Source organism: Pyrgilauda ruficollis, unplaced genomic scaffold (assembly GCF_017590135.1).
Source record: "Pyrgilauda ruficollis isolate IOZ18807 unplaced genomic scaffold, ASM1759013v1 scaffold15, whole genome shotgun sequence".
Classification (NCBI taxonomy): Eukaryota; Metazoa; Chordata; class Aves; order Passeriformes; family Passeridae; genus Pyrgilauda; species Pyrgilauda ruficollis.
The window spans coordinates 7,676,555-7,693,778 of NW_024513654.1; the positions used below are offsets into that span (position 1 = coordinate 7,676,555).

Genomic DNA, 17,224 nt, shown 5'->3' on the forward strand with positions numbered 1-17,224 from the left:
TATAAATAGTTCAGTGTCAGTGGATGGAAAGTTTAAATATGAGGCCATTCTTGTAGTAGATGTCCAGTGCAGTGTTTGAAAAGAACTCTACGTTTACACAAATTCTTCTGGAACAGAAACTGATGTGTGGATGTGATAACACAAGTGTGGGTAGAACATGCTCCTTCCTGAGCATCATGGAATTATATGAGGTCACTTGGAGCTCTGAATCATCAATCCAAGATCCAGGTGGAAATGGGAATCTGTTGTTTCTGGGAAGCTAACAGAGGTTAAAGTTTCTCCCATGTCAGGGAGTGGAGTTCTGATGTGAATTCATGCATTCAGGTAGCTTGATGTGAAACCAAACCTCAGTTGCAGCTGTGAGATTAATTGCCATTTCTGCATTTACATATCTTAGCTGCTGTGTCTTGAAGACTGTTCTTCTTGCAGTGATCCCTATTGGCATTTCACTTCAGGTTCAGTTTCTTCCCATTCTGAAGCGGATCCTTACTTTTCTGTTGGGGTTAGAATACTATTAATGACAAGTGATTGATACCAATCTTGGTTTAGTTGGGCTTGAGGTCTCTTCAGGGACCAAACATTTGACAGGAAATGAAATTAATTGCACTACTTGGCTGATAGTGATGAATGCTGACAGATGCCATGTCAGATTTTAAAAAGCTACTGGATCCCTTTGGAAGAAGAGGAGCAGCAGGATGATTAACAGGTGCCTGATGAGCAGGGCAGAGCATCCTTACAAAAATACAGAAAGTTTCTTGGCTTTGTGGTCAGAGCCTCCTTCATTTGCCTGGCTTGGATGAGGTTTGGGTTTATTCTATCCTTAAATTCCTGGGTTTGCTTATTCAAAATCTTTTTAGAGATGGTTCCTCTAGATAGTTAGTCACGCCATCCGAGGCTAAACTTTGACATTTTTCCACTGATTGCCTTTTCTTCAAGGTTCATTTCCCACAGACCTGTAAATGACTTTGATCTCGTGCTTAGTTTAATATGAAAGGTGTTTTAAATGGTTGAATGATTCCTGCCATTGTTTCCATCCTGGTGCACAAACCACTGGTTTTTCAGTGGGGCAGTGGGGAAGCTGTCACATTGCTGCACTACATACAGCTGCTCTTTGCTGGCTGTTGAGCTCAGGTTTGAGCTGTTGGCTGTTGGATTGCTAAAAAGACTGAAATTTGTGCAAGTGCAGACAAGAACAACTCCCAGTGCAGCATTATTTGTGTCTCCAGTGCTGGAGGACTGAAGGCAGGGTCATCATTGATTGGAAAGCTGATCACGATAAAACTGAGCTCATCTGAGACTCAGAATTTTCTTTTGGTTTCAGCTGAGTGAATGCTTGCATTGAATGCCCAGGGGTTTCAGTCAGGTGCCCCACTGAGAGCTACTTGTGCCACAATGACAGCAGCGTGCAGGAGTGGTGCAGGCAGGATAGCTGAAGTGGAGCATCAGGGATTCTCATGGGAAGAGGAGAAAGGCCTGACTGGAGGCTAGAGGATGCTTCCCAAGGGGGATCTCAGACCAGTTTAGGAGAAGAAGGGAGAAATGCAATCTTGTCCTTTGCTCAGGAGGTGTTTTAGCTGCTAAACCTTTCTTCTGCCAAGTTACCCAAGCAGATTTTAAGGTCTCCTGTATTTGTTCCATGTTTGTGTGATTTGACTTCCCAGCATTGTTTCTGGTGTCAATCTGCTGAAATGAGAAGAGATTCCAGAACCACTGGGAATGCTGGACATCAAATAGCTTCAATCAAAATGCATCTCTCATCAGTGTATGACCAAAAAAAATCTTCAGTGACAGGAGTATGACAAATGATCACTGGGATCTCTGTTACAGCTTTTGCAAACTGCTGGATGCATTTCTTATGGGTCCCTTGCAATCTCCCTCTCAGGGTAGTGCTGCAGCACAGCTCCTGAGATTTACTGTTTTTGTGTGCTCTTCTAATGATGCTTGGATGTGTATTCATTCTTTAAATTAATAACGTCATCAAGAAAAGTGTTGGTAAGAGGAGTAAAAGGCAGAAGGAGGCTTGGTTCATTTGAAACGCAGAAACTTTAATAAGAGCTTGAAGCTTGCTTTCATCAATATGGGATTTGTTAAACTCTTATGTGAAAAAAAAAGAAACAGATGTGTATTTTTTTGGATGTAGGTGATAAACTGAAACATTTCCAAATTCCTTTCTACCTTCAAACAAGAGATCCATTATGTCCTAAGAATAACTGTTGTATGACTATTTCCCTGCTTGAAAACAGCACCATTATTCCATGAAGCTGAAAAATACAAGAAGGAAATAAAACCCCAACAGGAAATTAAATTTGCACCTTATTTAGTGCACAGTAACAAAGTAGATCATTAGAATTTTCTTAATGAATAGCATTCACTTCTGCAGACTGAGAGCTCAGATTCACAGACTCTCCTTGTGTGGTTTTTTTTCTTCAGTGCTGAAACAATTTTTACTTAACACCAACATGGAGTTCAACTCTCCCTGACAATAAGGCTATGGAAATCCTAAATAATGCTCAGTAAGAACAAATCCTGCTTTCATTCTCTTTGAAAAAACTCTGATCTCTTAATTTTTATCATCACCGTTAAAGCTTGGAAGTGACTCACCCTAAGAATGGTCCAGGTCCCTGGATCCACAGGCAGCTGGATTGCTCTTGACCAGCCCAAATTTCCACAACAGACCCTGTAGCTTTGGGAGCTGACAGCAGCCCTGGCAGTATCTCCAACCTTTTTGTGCTCCAAGGATGCAAAACAGGAGCTCCAGAGAGTAGTTGAAGACAGAAAAAGCTAGTGGGTGGCTGTTTTCCATACAGTGGGAGGAAGAACTATATTCCAGCTTATTCCATTCACAAAAGAGGCAGGATGGTTTGTTTGGAATATGAAATTCTTTGATATACAGACTCTGAGAGAAAGGCTGAGTGCCTCCAAGAGCTTTTGAAGATAGTGTTTTCTTCTTTCATTTAAAAAAAAAAATGCTGGCTTTTTTTTTCTCTATGCTTGTTGTACCTTAGGGAACAAAGTGCTCCCCAGTGTCTCCTGTTTCAGAAAGAGGGTTTTGGTCTTGTAAAACAGAATTTCTTCCATCATACTGAGCAGGAAGGATCTTGGGGAAATGTTTTTCTTCTGTAGAACTATTTCTGTGTGATGGATGTTTACAGAATACCTCTTGCTTTTTGCCTTCAAACATGATTTGTGCATCACTATTGGCTCCACAAAGTAATTCTTTCAAAGTAATTTTCCCCATCAGTATAGAAAAAAAAAAGTTGCATTTTTACAGTTAACTGCCATCATTTAGATATAAATTTTTCTTTGATGACATGATATGTGTACCACAGCAGTTGTGTAGATCACACCATCAGCATGAACTGTACATATGTAGAGTTCACAGCTGATTTCTCTTCACTGCCTCTGCTGCTTGAGGCATGAACAGTGGTGGGCATATGGTCTTTCTTTTTAATAAAAGACAAATGCAATTTGTCCCCTCTTTTGTGGTTTTCTACAGTGGTCATAAATATGTGTGCTCAGGCAATATGTGTCAGCTTGAGGGGATACCTTGGCATACCTCTGCACAGTTGCAAAAAGGAGCAAAAAAGAAGGAAAAAGAGCTGCTCAATCCCTTCCCTCTTACACACCACATTCATTGTACACAGAGTGTGGGTACAGCCATGTTTGTCCTTTCTGATTTGATCTCTGACTCAAAGTGAAAGCAGCCGGCTGGAATAGCATTTTTCCAGCCATGGCTGTTAACAGTCTGGGTGACCCTTGTTTTTCCCATGTAGCTTAAAGCTGTGATTAGTGATAGGAACACATGTGCTAAATTGACTGCAAAAATCCCTTGTACTGTGGGGTTGCCTGGGCTTGTTTCTAATTCTTGCAGATTGGTGTGTGCTTCCTGCTGTGTGGATGCCAGAGATGATGAATCTGCTGGGGGCTCACATCATGAGCACTTCTGCTTGGGCCTGAGTTCATGGCTTGCCAGTGTGGGAGAATTTAACTCAGACATTCTGGGTTATTTGCAGAATGAGTTACAGATTAGTAGGAATGGTAGAAAGAAGACTTCATAAGGAAAAGGGCAGTAGAAGGAGATTCCTTTTGACAATAGCAATTGCTGTCTCTAAAAGACGTGTGAACTATTTAACCCCCATTTTCACTGAATCCCTGTGGCCATGCATGCAAAGAGGGTAGAGCATAATAACTGTGAGTGCATGAACCCTTTCCTTCCATGTTTGTAGGAGTTGTTGCAAACAATGATCTCTTTATGATGCTGAAGCTTCAGAAGAAGCTAGAACAGAAGTGATATTGAAAGTTACTTTTGATCATCCCAGCTTATCAGAGCCTTGCCTAGGCAGGTAAAGGGGGCTGCAGTGACCAAATGAGTTCTTCAAAAAGTGACTCTCTGGTAGAACTGGGGATCATAGCAAAGAGCCAGAGACTTCACACATGCAGCTCCTGAGGCACACCCAGCTGCACACTGAGCACCTTCAGCTTGAGGCTGAAAAATAGATATACTTGGATGTTAAAGCTACTAGGATATAGATATACTTGGATGTTAAACTACAATTTAAATAATCACACAGACACATGAGTACTCCATAGCGCTTAATGAAATTTAGCAGCTTCTAAAGCATCTTTTAAACATTAAAGCAGAATTCTCAATTTCTACATGATTTAATGGTAATGATCTGTACAAAGTAACTTGGAGAAGCAAACCTATTGTAAGCAGGTTTTCCACTGGACCTCCAGTGGAAAACTGTGGTGTAAAGGTTACCGGTACATTCTACCTAACAGGATATTTTACTGTTAATTTGAAAATAATATTTTAAAGAAAACGGAGATCAGTAGAAGAAGAAGGACTGAAAGTGTTTTGTTTTGTTTTGTTTTGTTTTTTTCTGGAGGTTTACCTAAAAAAAAAAACCAGCTTGGAACCTTTTGCAGCATTTTAACAGAGCCTTAACAGTAGTTCTTTGTAATTCTCCTCAGTCACTGATAATTGAGTTTTGGCTGCTTGTGGATTTAATGCCACCATGAAATGTAATTTGTTTGCACATGGAATATTATCACTGTCTATGCAGAAATGTGAAACCAGAAAAATGCTGGTACTGATAGTGCTTTCCTTCTAAGCTGCATTTTAGTACTGTTTATTGTTGTTCTATTAATTATTGCTACAGTAGCAGTCATTAGACCTCCAGGGCTGAGCAACAGAGAAAGGAAATTTGCAATCCCTGCCCCAAATGCCTTGCAATTTTAATTTTCAAGGCAGGTAGCTAATAAGATACTAGCCCATTATAACAGTGCTGAGGATGAATGTTGGGTACAGTATTGTGCTTGGGACTTGTGGCAGAAAGAGGAATTGAGCCCAGTCCCCCAATAATCTTTCTGTATTTCGTATTTTAATTTTTCAAGGACCGTGTAACTGCAAGGACCTAGTATACTGCTTGTTTATTTTTCCTTAATACTCAGAATCTCTGATATTGTATATTTCTGATATTTGATCTGAACATACTTGAATCTTATGAGGGGGGATGAGATGGCATTCCTTACAGAGTTAAGTTAACATGCTAGACTGCTGTGAACTGTGGTTTCTCTTACTGAATTACACAGATACAGCAATATACAGAGGATCAGGAGGAGTGCCAGAAACCCAAGTGCCTGGGAGGAGATGAGTATAAATTTTTGGTGATACACAGGGGAACACTGAATAGGTAGTTTTGAATTCTTTGTTGAATCCAAGCTAAAGGCACAGTGTGAAATTCAATCTCCCATGGCACTTTCTCTTCATGGGGTTTGGCTGTTTGAGGCAGGATTGCTTTCTGTCTCTGTGTTGACCAGAAATGCCAATGTAGAACTCTGAATATTTTCTCAAAGCAAAACAGGCACCTGGTTGTGATGTGTTCTGGTTTGAGTGAATAGGCATTTCACAGTGGAAAACCTGCCAAGTCACAGAAATCCTTGACTGGCTCTTCACCCTTTTACTGATACAATTGAGCAGCTGACATCCTTAGCAGTGATATTTTTCTAATCTGTCTGGTTTGTTTTTTTCTTCCAGTGTGTGGCTGTGACCTGGCACAAGGAGGCTTTTTTATTAAGAATGGAGAATATCTCTGCACCTTGGACTACCAGCGCATGTACGGCACCCGCTGCAATGGCTGCGGGGAGTTCGTGGAAGGAGAAGTAGTGACAGCTCTGGGGAAAACTTACCATCCAAGCTGCTTTGCCTGTACTGTCTGCAAGTAAGTCATCCCTTCAAACAGCATGGCAGGAACCCAGTTCAAGGAAAACAGAAGGAAAGGTGTCGCGACCAGATCCAAGTCTCAAGACAGATTTCTCTTGAGAATGCATTTATTTTGTTATGAAAGATCTGCTGCAGATCTGACTTGAAAGGTCTTGAAAATGCCACTCATTTATATGGGGAACATGGCTTTTGTATGACATGTAGTTCCCGGTTCTCAGAAAGTTGCTCTCATTTCTGAAAGAATTAAGTGTCAGGCTTACACACTGAGATAATTAACCTGAGCTCAGGTGATCAGCCCACTTGGTGGGAGAAATGAAGCAAAATTCTGGATGCTACATTTGAGCTCTGAGGACAGTCCAACAATCACATAAGAGCATGTGGCTTTGGGACTACTGGGATTCCCCCTCTTCCCAAATACTCTTTCTTGTCCCCAGTAAGAGAGCCAGTCTTCAGTTCTGCAGCAAGTAATAAGGAGTTAGCTACGGCTCTGTGGATCGGAGAAAGGTGGCAATTTAAACTCCTGTCTCTGATAAGTAGTTGAAGTACTTTGTCCTTTAGCCTGGTACATTTTTCAAGCCCTTTTCTATTGAAAGAATCTTGGTTGTTTTCTATTTTAAATAGGGTGTGAGTTTCCTGCATTTTGGTAATCATATAATGTATACGTTGCAGTTTTATTTCCCAGGGACAGTGTGAAACATGACATCAATTTTCTGCACATTGACTTGCATCAATCTTTTTATGTTGAATGAACAAAAGATGAGTCTTTGAAATAGAGTAATGAAATTCAGTATTGCTGCTGATTTATTTTTGGCCTACTTAGAGATGGCAGTGGAAAGGAAACGATGCCTGAAACATTTTGTTTTGTTGAAATCAGCAGTAGATTTGCTCAGCAGTTTTGGAGTGAGGTGGGGGTCTACACTCAGCAGTTAATACTCCTTATTAAAGATTTGGAGTTATTAAATGTTGTTCATCCTCTGATTTAGGCACCAAATAAGAGTTAACAGCAATGTCAACTGCTGCCTAACACACATTCTTAACATTTATGAGTGACTAGCTCCACATTCCTTCGCCAACCTCAAGAACAGTTCTGATTCTTTGAGTTTTCTTCTGTATCATTTGCTTTTCACAGCATTACGCTGAGACCTTCATAAATGTAGCTGTTGTGTCTTAGCAGATTTCACTGTCTCTGCTATTCAGATAAAATACATTTGATAATCTTTTTAAAGTGAAAATACAAGGCAAGTCTAACCTCTGCTCTGCTTGCATCCATGGATTGGATTTCTTCCAGTGCCTGGCTTTGCCAAGGCCACATTGCAGAAACTATTTGGCCTGAGTTTCTGTAAAATATTGATTGCGCTGGAGGAAGGCAGACAACTCAAGGCGTGGGGAACAGAGGAAAATCTCTGGCATAACCTTTGCAAAAATACATTTTTCTCTTGAACTTTCCAGGCGTCCATTTCCACCAGGAGATCGAGTTACCTTTAATGGAAGGGACTGTCTCTGTCAGATGTGCGCTCAGCCGATGTCCTCCAGCCCAAGAGAACTGTCTGCCTCAAGCAGTAAGTTGCCATCTCATTTCTGAAGCTGCTCACTTTTCCAGGCTCATCAACATTTGATTTAAATGAATATAATGTGATCTTTTGGTGTTTTTATTTTTATTCACATTTAGAAAAGTGAACTATCTCAGGAATTTCTGTGTCAGTTTTTTTTTTTCTCTTCATTTAGTGTCTGTTACTAGAGATGGGAAAAGACACTTAGACATTTCAGTGTGAAAAAACTATTTTCCCTAGTGACTGGATTTTTAAAAAGTTTTTTTTGAAACTTTGCTCTGATAGACACCAGAAGACTATCTAAGTGATAAATCCTGAGGTTTCAAAGTCGATAGAGTCTATTTCTTTAATGTATGATTGTGCAAGTTTAAGTATTCAATAGAGGATGGAGTCAGAGGAAATTAATTTTCTTCTCCTATTTAAGAATTAAATTAAATTATCCTTTAAAAGGAGTATCTCCAGGATTATGCTTCCAGTAGACTGATGCCACAATGATACTGTGATCAGAACCTCAGGAAACCATTATAAAAGACACAGGAAGCAAATTAAAGGGAAAGATAGAGAATAAAGAAAGTTTGGGAGGCAAGTTAAGTTGGCTTGCTGTTGGGTTTTAACACTTTTAAAAGGTAATTTGTAAATTACTGATACTAATCTCTGCCTCTGGTAGTTAAGATTTTTTTAATCTTTGGAGGTTTCTTTCTCTGACTGCTGGATTGTACTCAGCACTCACCCAGTGTAGTTTTGTAAATCATAATGGCTACAGCTTTCCTTGTGGCACTGGGTGGTTTTCCTTCAGGGAGAAACTGTGTATTTTCTCCTGGAACTTGGCTTTGAGATCCTGGGATTATAAAGTGCTATGGAAAGACAAAGATGGATAATGTTTGTGCTCACTGGATGAGTCAAGTGAATCTCAGGATATCTGATTTGCCTGAGAACATGTAATCAAACCCTTAAACAAAGGGAAAATCAGAGACTTTTTTTGTAATTGTGCCTCTCTGTCTGGGAAATAATGCTTTTCCTCTATAATTGTAGATTTGAAGCTGAAAATGCACAGGCCTAATCAGTTAAGGAAGAATTTAGGAACCTGCAGAACGACTTACAAGACTTAAAAAGCAACATAAACATTTATGAGGGACTTGAGGCACCCAGAGAATCCTTCTGAGACAGAGGAATGATGTGGAAATTCATATCTAGGAGGCATAATTGGCAAGGAACTGCAAGGCATAGGGACCTTGGACAGTACTGATAGTCTTTTTCTAAGCATGCCAGAGCATAGAAGAATCTGGATCTGGCTCTCCAAAGGTGGCACCTGTCCAGCAGAGTGGCACTTGCCACATGCCTGACTCCAGGTGCCAGAATGCCCCTAGAAAATGACAGGTTAACCTTGTCTGATACTTAGCAGGCCAGAGAGCTGGATACTGGCTTCCCCACAGCCATGCTCTCTACTGGAATTGCTTCTTAGCTTCCACACTGAAGCCACAGGTAGCAAGGATTATAAAACAACATTTTGTGTGACTTGTGATGAGATTTATTGGGGTTTTTAATCATAATTGTGTCCTGCTGACAAACAGGTTTGCCAGTACAACAGCAAGAGAGCTGCTGCTCTCAACAGCTTAGAGTGCACTGCTTTGAAATCTGCAGGCACCTGCCATGGTGCATCTTGTTCTTTTATGGACAAAGACTTGCAGAAATGTGTAGTATAGAGTTTCAGGTCGTTTTAGTGCAAAACTCGGCAAAACAGACAAATAAGAATGAGAACATCTTATGTTATATGTTCAGAACTAATCAATAAAAAAAAAAATCAATGAGGCATCCTCTGTCTTCAAAGATATGCCAGCTGCTGCTTTAACTTTGTGCAAAAATTGACCTAGATACAGAAAAGTATCTTGCTGGCACCAAAGAGTTAATTTTAATTAGTGTCAAGTATTTCAGATAACTTCCAGGGTTTTCCTGCTGACTAATACACACCAGAAGTTTGAAAAATTTCTTTTTCAAATACTTTGCCATTTTTGAAAGGATTTTTAAAAATAAAAGTTCTTTTAGGGAACACTCAGATTCACTCTAGGCATCTATTTTATATCCTATATTGCTGTCAGCTTCCTGTGATTACTTTTAAGTAGAGAAGACTTTCCTTAAAACAAGGAAAGTTTGATGGAATTCAGTAGACTGCAAATATATCTGGTTTGATTGCTTTGTGTAATGTGAAAGGAATCCTTCTATCCTAGAATGTCTGCATTAATGCTGACATGCCATTTTCCAGTGTCTATTACTTCACACAAATGAAAACTTACTGACAGCTTTGCTTGGATGATTTCAAGGAAAATCAAATGTGTCTGAATACAGGGGTTAACATCTTGAATAACATGAACCTGAATATTGTTACACTCTAATGTAGTGCACAACAGTGAAAATCAGATGGGAAAATACTAAATAATTAATTTTCTTTTTTTGTTTAGTATTAGTTGGGTCCATAGTACTCATTTACCTTATTTATGTTAGTAATATATTTCTTTCACTGCACATGTGTTCCCTGAAATTATAGCTATTTTCTTGAAGAACCAATTCAGTGACTCTATTTTTATTCTAATTTTTTAAAATTCAAATGTGGTAGAGTAATCATAATTTATAATTTAATCAATCCTATTCCTTGGCTACTGCTGGAAATACACAGTGCACTAACTTTGGGATCTTCATTCATTCAGCAGGAAATCTAATAACAAATACCTGTAAATAACTTTGCAGACAAATGAAATGCGTGGTGTTTGGTTTTGTTATTGTTTTATTTCATATGACAGCTTGATAAATGGCAAGTGAAGTGTAAAGCAAAGTGACTGGGACAGATGTAGAGCAGCACAGAAACAGGGGACAAGTAGATAACACTGACTAGAAGTGAGGTGTTGATGCCTTGGATAGTTCAGGGTTTTCAAGATTCTGTCAAAGACGTGATTTTTTTTTTCTTTGGGGCCCAATAAAGGAGTAATGCAATAATGTATCCCAGTAATTGCTATTTATGTTTTAAGCAATGCCAGGTTTTGTATTGGGTATCATGATTGCCTGGTTTGTACTGTCTTTAGTTCTTTCTACTCTCTGTTGTGTTCTGGCTGCATGGTAACACTGTGTTTAATACTTGTGTAACTGTGTTTAAGGTCCGCGTTGTCTCTCCAGAAAACCAGTTGTGCAGGCACCTGTTATTTCTAAATTTTGGGCAAAACTGCAACTGTGCAGTTGCATAGCTGCATAAAATGCCTTCCATTAGAGCATTTTATCAGTGAATTCTCCCCAAGGCAGCTGGTAAATGAACTGTTGCAGACTTTGAAAACAAAAGTCTCCAGTTTAGTCAGACCTTAATTTTTAAAAAGTACCACACTGGCTTCCATTTTCTCCCGGGTGCACAAGAGGTGTTGTGAGAAGTCCAGCTGAGAGCAGAGCAGCTGTACAGGGATCCCCCCCCTGGGACAGGCACAGGAGGTGGTGCCGGCAGGCTGTGGGGCTCGAGCCAGCACTCTTGTGGCCCAGGCGTCATCTTTGGAATCCAGAAGAGACTATACATGGCTTCGAATGTAGTTTAGTCGCTCTTCCTCAACTGAGGTTTTTTTCCTTGCGAAATTCACTTTTCCAACAATAAGGAACTTCAGTAATAAGAATGCTGTGTCATTTTCTACCTTTCTCTGTTGGTTCCTTATCTGGGTGCTGGTCTGGAAGTTTTAGTTGTTTCTGATTATCTTTTTGCTGAAAGGTTGGATCATTTTAGTGATGTACATGAACTAGCTAGGAAATTGCATTTCAAGTGACAAGCATGTTTTCTGGGACAAACCTCCCTACCCAAAAGAAACTGAAGCATTCCAATCACCTTACAGGAGTTTTCATTTTGGAAAAGTCATCTTTCAAAATGGTGACAAAGACTTTCACCGTTGTTTCTTTTCAGTGAAATAGAAACTTGTGTCCTATAAATGCCGGTGGTGAGACTGTTTGGAAAGGAGCAGAGGGAAGATATTTCAACTTCCCTTTCTTTGTAAGAGTCTCTCCTGTGAGTACAGAGCATTAGAGTACAGCCAAGATGTGGACCAGAGTTTTCAAACTGACCCCCAGAGTGTTCCATGAATAATCCTGGGTGCAGCTGTTCCCCAAGCAGCCAGCGTCCACGTGGAGATTTCACATCGTGTTTTGTGTGTTTGTCCTTGTCTGCTCTGCACATTATGTTCTGGCTCCAAGAATGTCAGCTCTTTGGGACAAATGCTGTCATGCCTATCAGTACAGAGTCTACAGGGTTGGATTTGGCCTCATAACTGGGGATCTTTGCTCTATTGTGATATAAATAATAAGCTAATGAACTTGTGGGAAAAGGTATCTTTGTTAATTATTCAAAAGCCTCATCTCTTTGAAAAAGATGCAGGCAGTGAAGTTCCCAGTAAATAAATGAAACTTCCAACAAGGTTATGATAATACTGAAGTAAAGCAGAGCCAACATACCATACCTGCTGAAAAAGGAAGAGGTGGGAAATTAAAAATAGGAATAATCTAAATCTTTTGCCTCACTGCCCAGACACTGGCAGGAAAGTGAGCTTGTATTTGAAACACAGAGCATCAAAATGGAGAAGCAAATTTACTTTACAGTCCTCCTTAAAAGGCTCTTTAATTCTTAATGCAGTCCTATAGTCAGGTCATAACTGTCCTTTCATTAGATAAAAATATAAGTGATTGCTGCCAAAAGTAATGTCAGAGCTGATGTACAAGCATCACAAACTTCTCCATTAGAAATTAGCTGAAATGCTTTTAGTAATTAGCTAATTAGCTTTTAATCATAGTTCTTGAGAAAAGTCTGCAGCTTGGATTTATAACTGGTCACATTTGACTAATTTTTCATTATTTTGTTCTTTATAATTTTTTCCTGGAGCTCTCTGAAAACTCCTTCAATTCCATAGGGAATTAAAAGTGCAGGGGAAAGTTGTCTGACTGTTGCTAAGCACGATATCTGCAGTGATTTGAAAAGGTGTTGAGCAACATCCAACACATGATTTTGAGCTTATTCTTAGGAAATATTCTCCAGTTTCACCCTGTGTCAAAGCCACACAGGTACCTGGCACAGGTGGAGATGGGCCTTGTGAGAGACACTGAGCTCACTTTGTCTTAAGGAATATTCACCCACAATATCCACAACTCCAGTGATTTCCTTGGGGAACTTAGAGAGGCTTGACAGTTTTGTTTGTGCGCATGCATTTTTAAGTTTTAAATTTTTAACATTTGGAGCCTTAAGCATTTAATATTTTTTGTGTGCTGTAACACACACTTTTTTTCTCATTTCATTCTTGGCTTGTCTGCTTACATAGGCAGACGCACTCCCATATCTCTGTGGCACTCAAGCCTGTGTTCAGCTACTGGAGATTCAGCTGAGGTTTTGGGGAACTTGACATAAGGGGCACACATTGTCCCATATATCTCTCTTTTTTTTCTCATTACCACAGAATAAAAGCATACTGTGGACATCACTGTTGATTGACTTCAAACACTGTGATTTAAATAATTGATTTTAATCATGGTTTGTTCAATAACCCAGGAAACCTTGATTACACTGACTGATTGTAACCTTGGATTACATTTAGATTTTTAATTATAAAATACTAATTGATAAACATGAGGGTACTTCATATCTGTACACATCTACTTAAACTAATATAGCTCTGCATAAAGTCATCATATTATTTAACATCTATATTTTTCCCTAACAACTATTTTTGGTAATGAGTTGTCAAACTCTATTTATTTGAATGAAAGTTGAAATTTTGTTTAGAATGCATAAAGTATCTGTGGATATTTTTTACTTTCAGAAATTTGCTAGACCCATGAAGAATGCAAATTAATTAAAATACATTTCAATTTTGGAATTTATATTTTTCAAGTGTCTGTAGCTTATAAAACTATTTACTTTGGATCACCATGACCTTAAAAATTTTGAAAGTGGGACATCTTATATACCCCAATTTTTGTCATAAATAGTAAAAGAGAAGCAAGTGTATTCCCCGTGTTTTCAGATCCCACTTCTAACACAGATTTATTTAAAACTTTCAATTTTAAATGAAATCCTTTATTTTTTAAATGTCACTATTTAATTCTCCATTTCTTTAGTTTGAATTTGATTGTTATAACCTTGCATGGCAGCTTCATTTATGATTTAATACAGCATACAGTGGGTCTAAAATTTTACCCCATCCCCCTTTTAAGAATAAAAGAAGCAAATCAATGTTCATGACATGATAAAAGTTCAAGAAATTGTGCAAGCCCAAGCAGAGTTCCTTTCTGGCAAAAGCCATTTGATTGTGCCTAAGAATATGCAATTCTTTTAATGACACTGGCCAATTTGTATGATTGTTTCAAGATGATTTATTCTTTTGAAGAATGCTTGCAGTTTTTGAAGCATTTTTGTAATTTGAATTACTTTCTAGGATTAATTTTATTTCACTTTATGTCCTCACTCAGAAAAATGGGTAAATTACTCAAGTAGCCTCCATTTGCATAGCTATTTCCTAGTTTATAAGGACTGGTATTGTACTGCTGCTTGTTAAATTGTGTTGAATCCTTCTCTAGACGTCGAGAAGCTTTGTTACAAACTGAACTTCGGGGTGATAGAGATAGAGCAGCAACTGTATTTAAAATATAGTTGTGGCAGGGCAGGAAGTTTATGATTTATGAGTTTTCTGTCAGAAAATTCCTTTCAAAAAATAGCTGTTCTTCAGGAAGATGTTTGCAGTCCAGTTTCCCCATTTCTTTTGGATGCTTTTGTGTTACAGTAAATTGGACAGTATTAAATATGTGTCAGTTCTTATTTGCCTGTGTGTAACCCCATCTTGAACTTTGAAATCAAAACACATCCATGCCTTTAGGTTTTACTGGAGGAGTGCTACTCCGAAGCTGATTCCAAAGGAAGTTCTGGGGGAGGTGCAAGGAATTCCTCAGTAAATGGGTGTTGGATGAGGAGGGATCACTAGCTTGGAGAACACAACTATAGAGGAGATCCCCAGGGACTGGAGTATCTGGGAATTGTCATGTTCAGAAAGCCTGCCAGGTAGTAAGTCAGGAATCAGAGGTCACTTCAAAAGAATGTGAAAAGTGAATTAGCTGTTAGCTAGACCTTAGTTTGCCATAATGTTATCTGGGCATAAAAACCTTCCTAAAGGTTGTCGTAAGTTTTATTCTTATTTTGGGGAGTTTGCACCCTGTTGGAATTGCTTGTTTTCTGAGAGTAACAGTTGAAAATTGTCCAAAATAGTCTGCAAATGAAGAGACACAATGTGCTATCCATGAACTGGGTGTTAAACAATGAAGCTCTGAGATAATGGTGCAATTCCCTTGGGTACTGTGAGTGGGAATTGTGTCCTTGAATTTCAGTAGTCAGGGTCTACTTGAGTACTGAAATGTGGTTAAAGAAATGATGGGATAAAAACTGACCTCAGCTTATATGTACTTGGCCCTGGTTTGTCCTTTAGAGTAATTTTACAGGTGGGGCTCTGGGGGTGCTGGGATGGGAAGAAACCCAAAAACTTTCTTTTATAGGACAATTAAAAACTCTTCTTTTCATTGCTTGTAGTATGTTTGCTCTTTCTTTCTCCTCCTGTTTCATCCACCCTCTTATTCTCGGTTCAGATACCTGTGTGAAAGATTAGGTTGAAGAAGTAACTGGGATTGATGTAGTGGAAAAAGGTTAACTTGGTGATACAATTTTTTTTCAGAGACAGTTTGCTGGAGAAATGTGTCAGAAGGTCATTTGGTTTGGTCTCCTTTGGGAATGAGGAGTAGAAGGATGTGGAAATAAGGAGTTGCCTTTCCCTGTTGAACACTCAAATCAATACAGACCAACTGGGGGTGGGGAGGAGCATTCAACCTCTGAATCACTTCAAATTAAATCAGGTGATGAAACAGCAATTTGCAGTAATCACAGAATCATTTGGGTTGGAAAAGATCTCTGAGATCATTTGGGCTCATGCCCCAATACCACTGTGCCAAGCAGACCATGGCACTGAGTGACACATCCAGGCTTTCCTGAAACAGCTCCAGGGATGGCAACTCCAGCACCTCCCCCAGAAGTCCATTCCAGTGTCTAATCACACTTTCTCTGAGGAAATTCTTCCTAATGTCCAACATAAACCTACCCTGGTGCAGTTTAGATCATGAATAAAGATATTAAACAGGATTGGGCCCCACACTGGCCCTGGGGGACAGCACTAGTGACTGGTCTAATGATGCATCCAAGATGTACAACAACGTGTTCCTTAAAAAGACAAGTCACTGTTGGGCACTCACGTGGTTCCAGGGACTTGTGCTGCAAGCAAAGAACGCCAGTTCATGCCATTGGGATTTCTTTCCCTATTTAATCAACTAAAATAGTTTTATTTTCTCTAACTACTTGTTTTGAAAATATCAGTTTTTCCCAACTTGCCATTTATAATAAACTGTCAAAGCTATACTGCACTTCCCATGGGAAATTTATTTCCCTCCATTGTATGAGCCCAGCCTCTTATTGTTAGATTTCAAGAGTACAAGGCTGCCTATGTGGGTTTGTTTTGCCTTCAGCAAAAGGGCAATAGTGAATTTGTTCTGACAAACATTTCCCATCCTTGCAGTGGCAAAGAGAAGGGGTTTGGCAGCAGATTTCCTGAGTTACATGCTCAGATTGAAATCCTGCATGTAAAAGTCCCAATATTGTACGTCCTTCTCTGACTTCCAGAACTTAGTACAGCCTCAATGATCAAATGGTTATGGCTTTAAACTTTGAAAACGTTTATCATGCTGGGAACACAGTGAGTTTGTATTTTTAGCTTTGACAGAAATATCTTGAAGATCTGGAAAAGCCTGCATGATATCCTCAAACCTTTCAATTTTAAAGCAAGGCTTTAGAAGGTGTTGCCTGATCTGTTGTTGAAGGGTGACTGAGAAAAAACTGTGGTCTCCCCACCTCTATGAGAAATTGTAATTGCACAACCTTCAAATTGCCACAGAAGAATTACAGGGATATAAGTTGTTTTTCAAGGTGACTAAGAGCTATTTATACCTAGAGATTTCTTGACCTTGACTCCAGTGATAATATTTCCCTCTTTCATCACTTCCAAATCACTGGCTCTTTAGGTCCAGCTATGTTTGACAATGTATTTCTGTGTAAGTCCAATGAAAACTTATTGTTTCTTTTAAGTATTAAAATAATAACAAAAATCCCCCCCAGTTCTTCTCTGCTTTTCCTATTTCAGAACAGAAGCCTGCTGGTGCTGTCTTTGTAAAGCTCACGTATCAATGTTTTATAAGGAGGGGAAATAGTTATAAAAGGGTGTAATAAGAGTACAAAATACCTGTGACCTGTGGGGATTGTGGCAGCTTCAGATTTTATCTACTGGATATGTTCTTCTGATGGCCATCAGGATTGAAATGAACTCTTTGGTGACTTAATTAAATCAGACTGCTA

General features: G+C 39.2%; 1 protein-coding gene across 15 annotated transcripts in view; it reads left to right on the forward strand.

The window, feature by feature from the left end:
* The window catches only part of ABLIM1 (actin binding LIM protein 1), a 139,867-nt gene that overhangs the window by 48,680 nt on the left and 73,963 nt on the right, over nt 1-17,224 (forward strand). For all 15 annotated transcript variants that reach the window (XM_041460935.1, XM_041460940.1, XM_041460936.1 and 12 more), the window contains exons 3-4: nt 6,041-6,224; nt 7,676-7,785. In XM_041460935.1, coding sequence (XP_041316869.1) covers nt 6,041-6,224; nt 7,676-7,785 — 294 coding nt within the window. The remainder of the gene's footprint in view (nt 1-6,040; nt 6,225-7,675; nt 7,786-17,224) is intronic.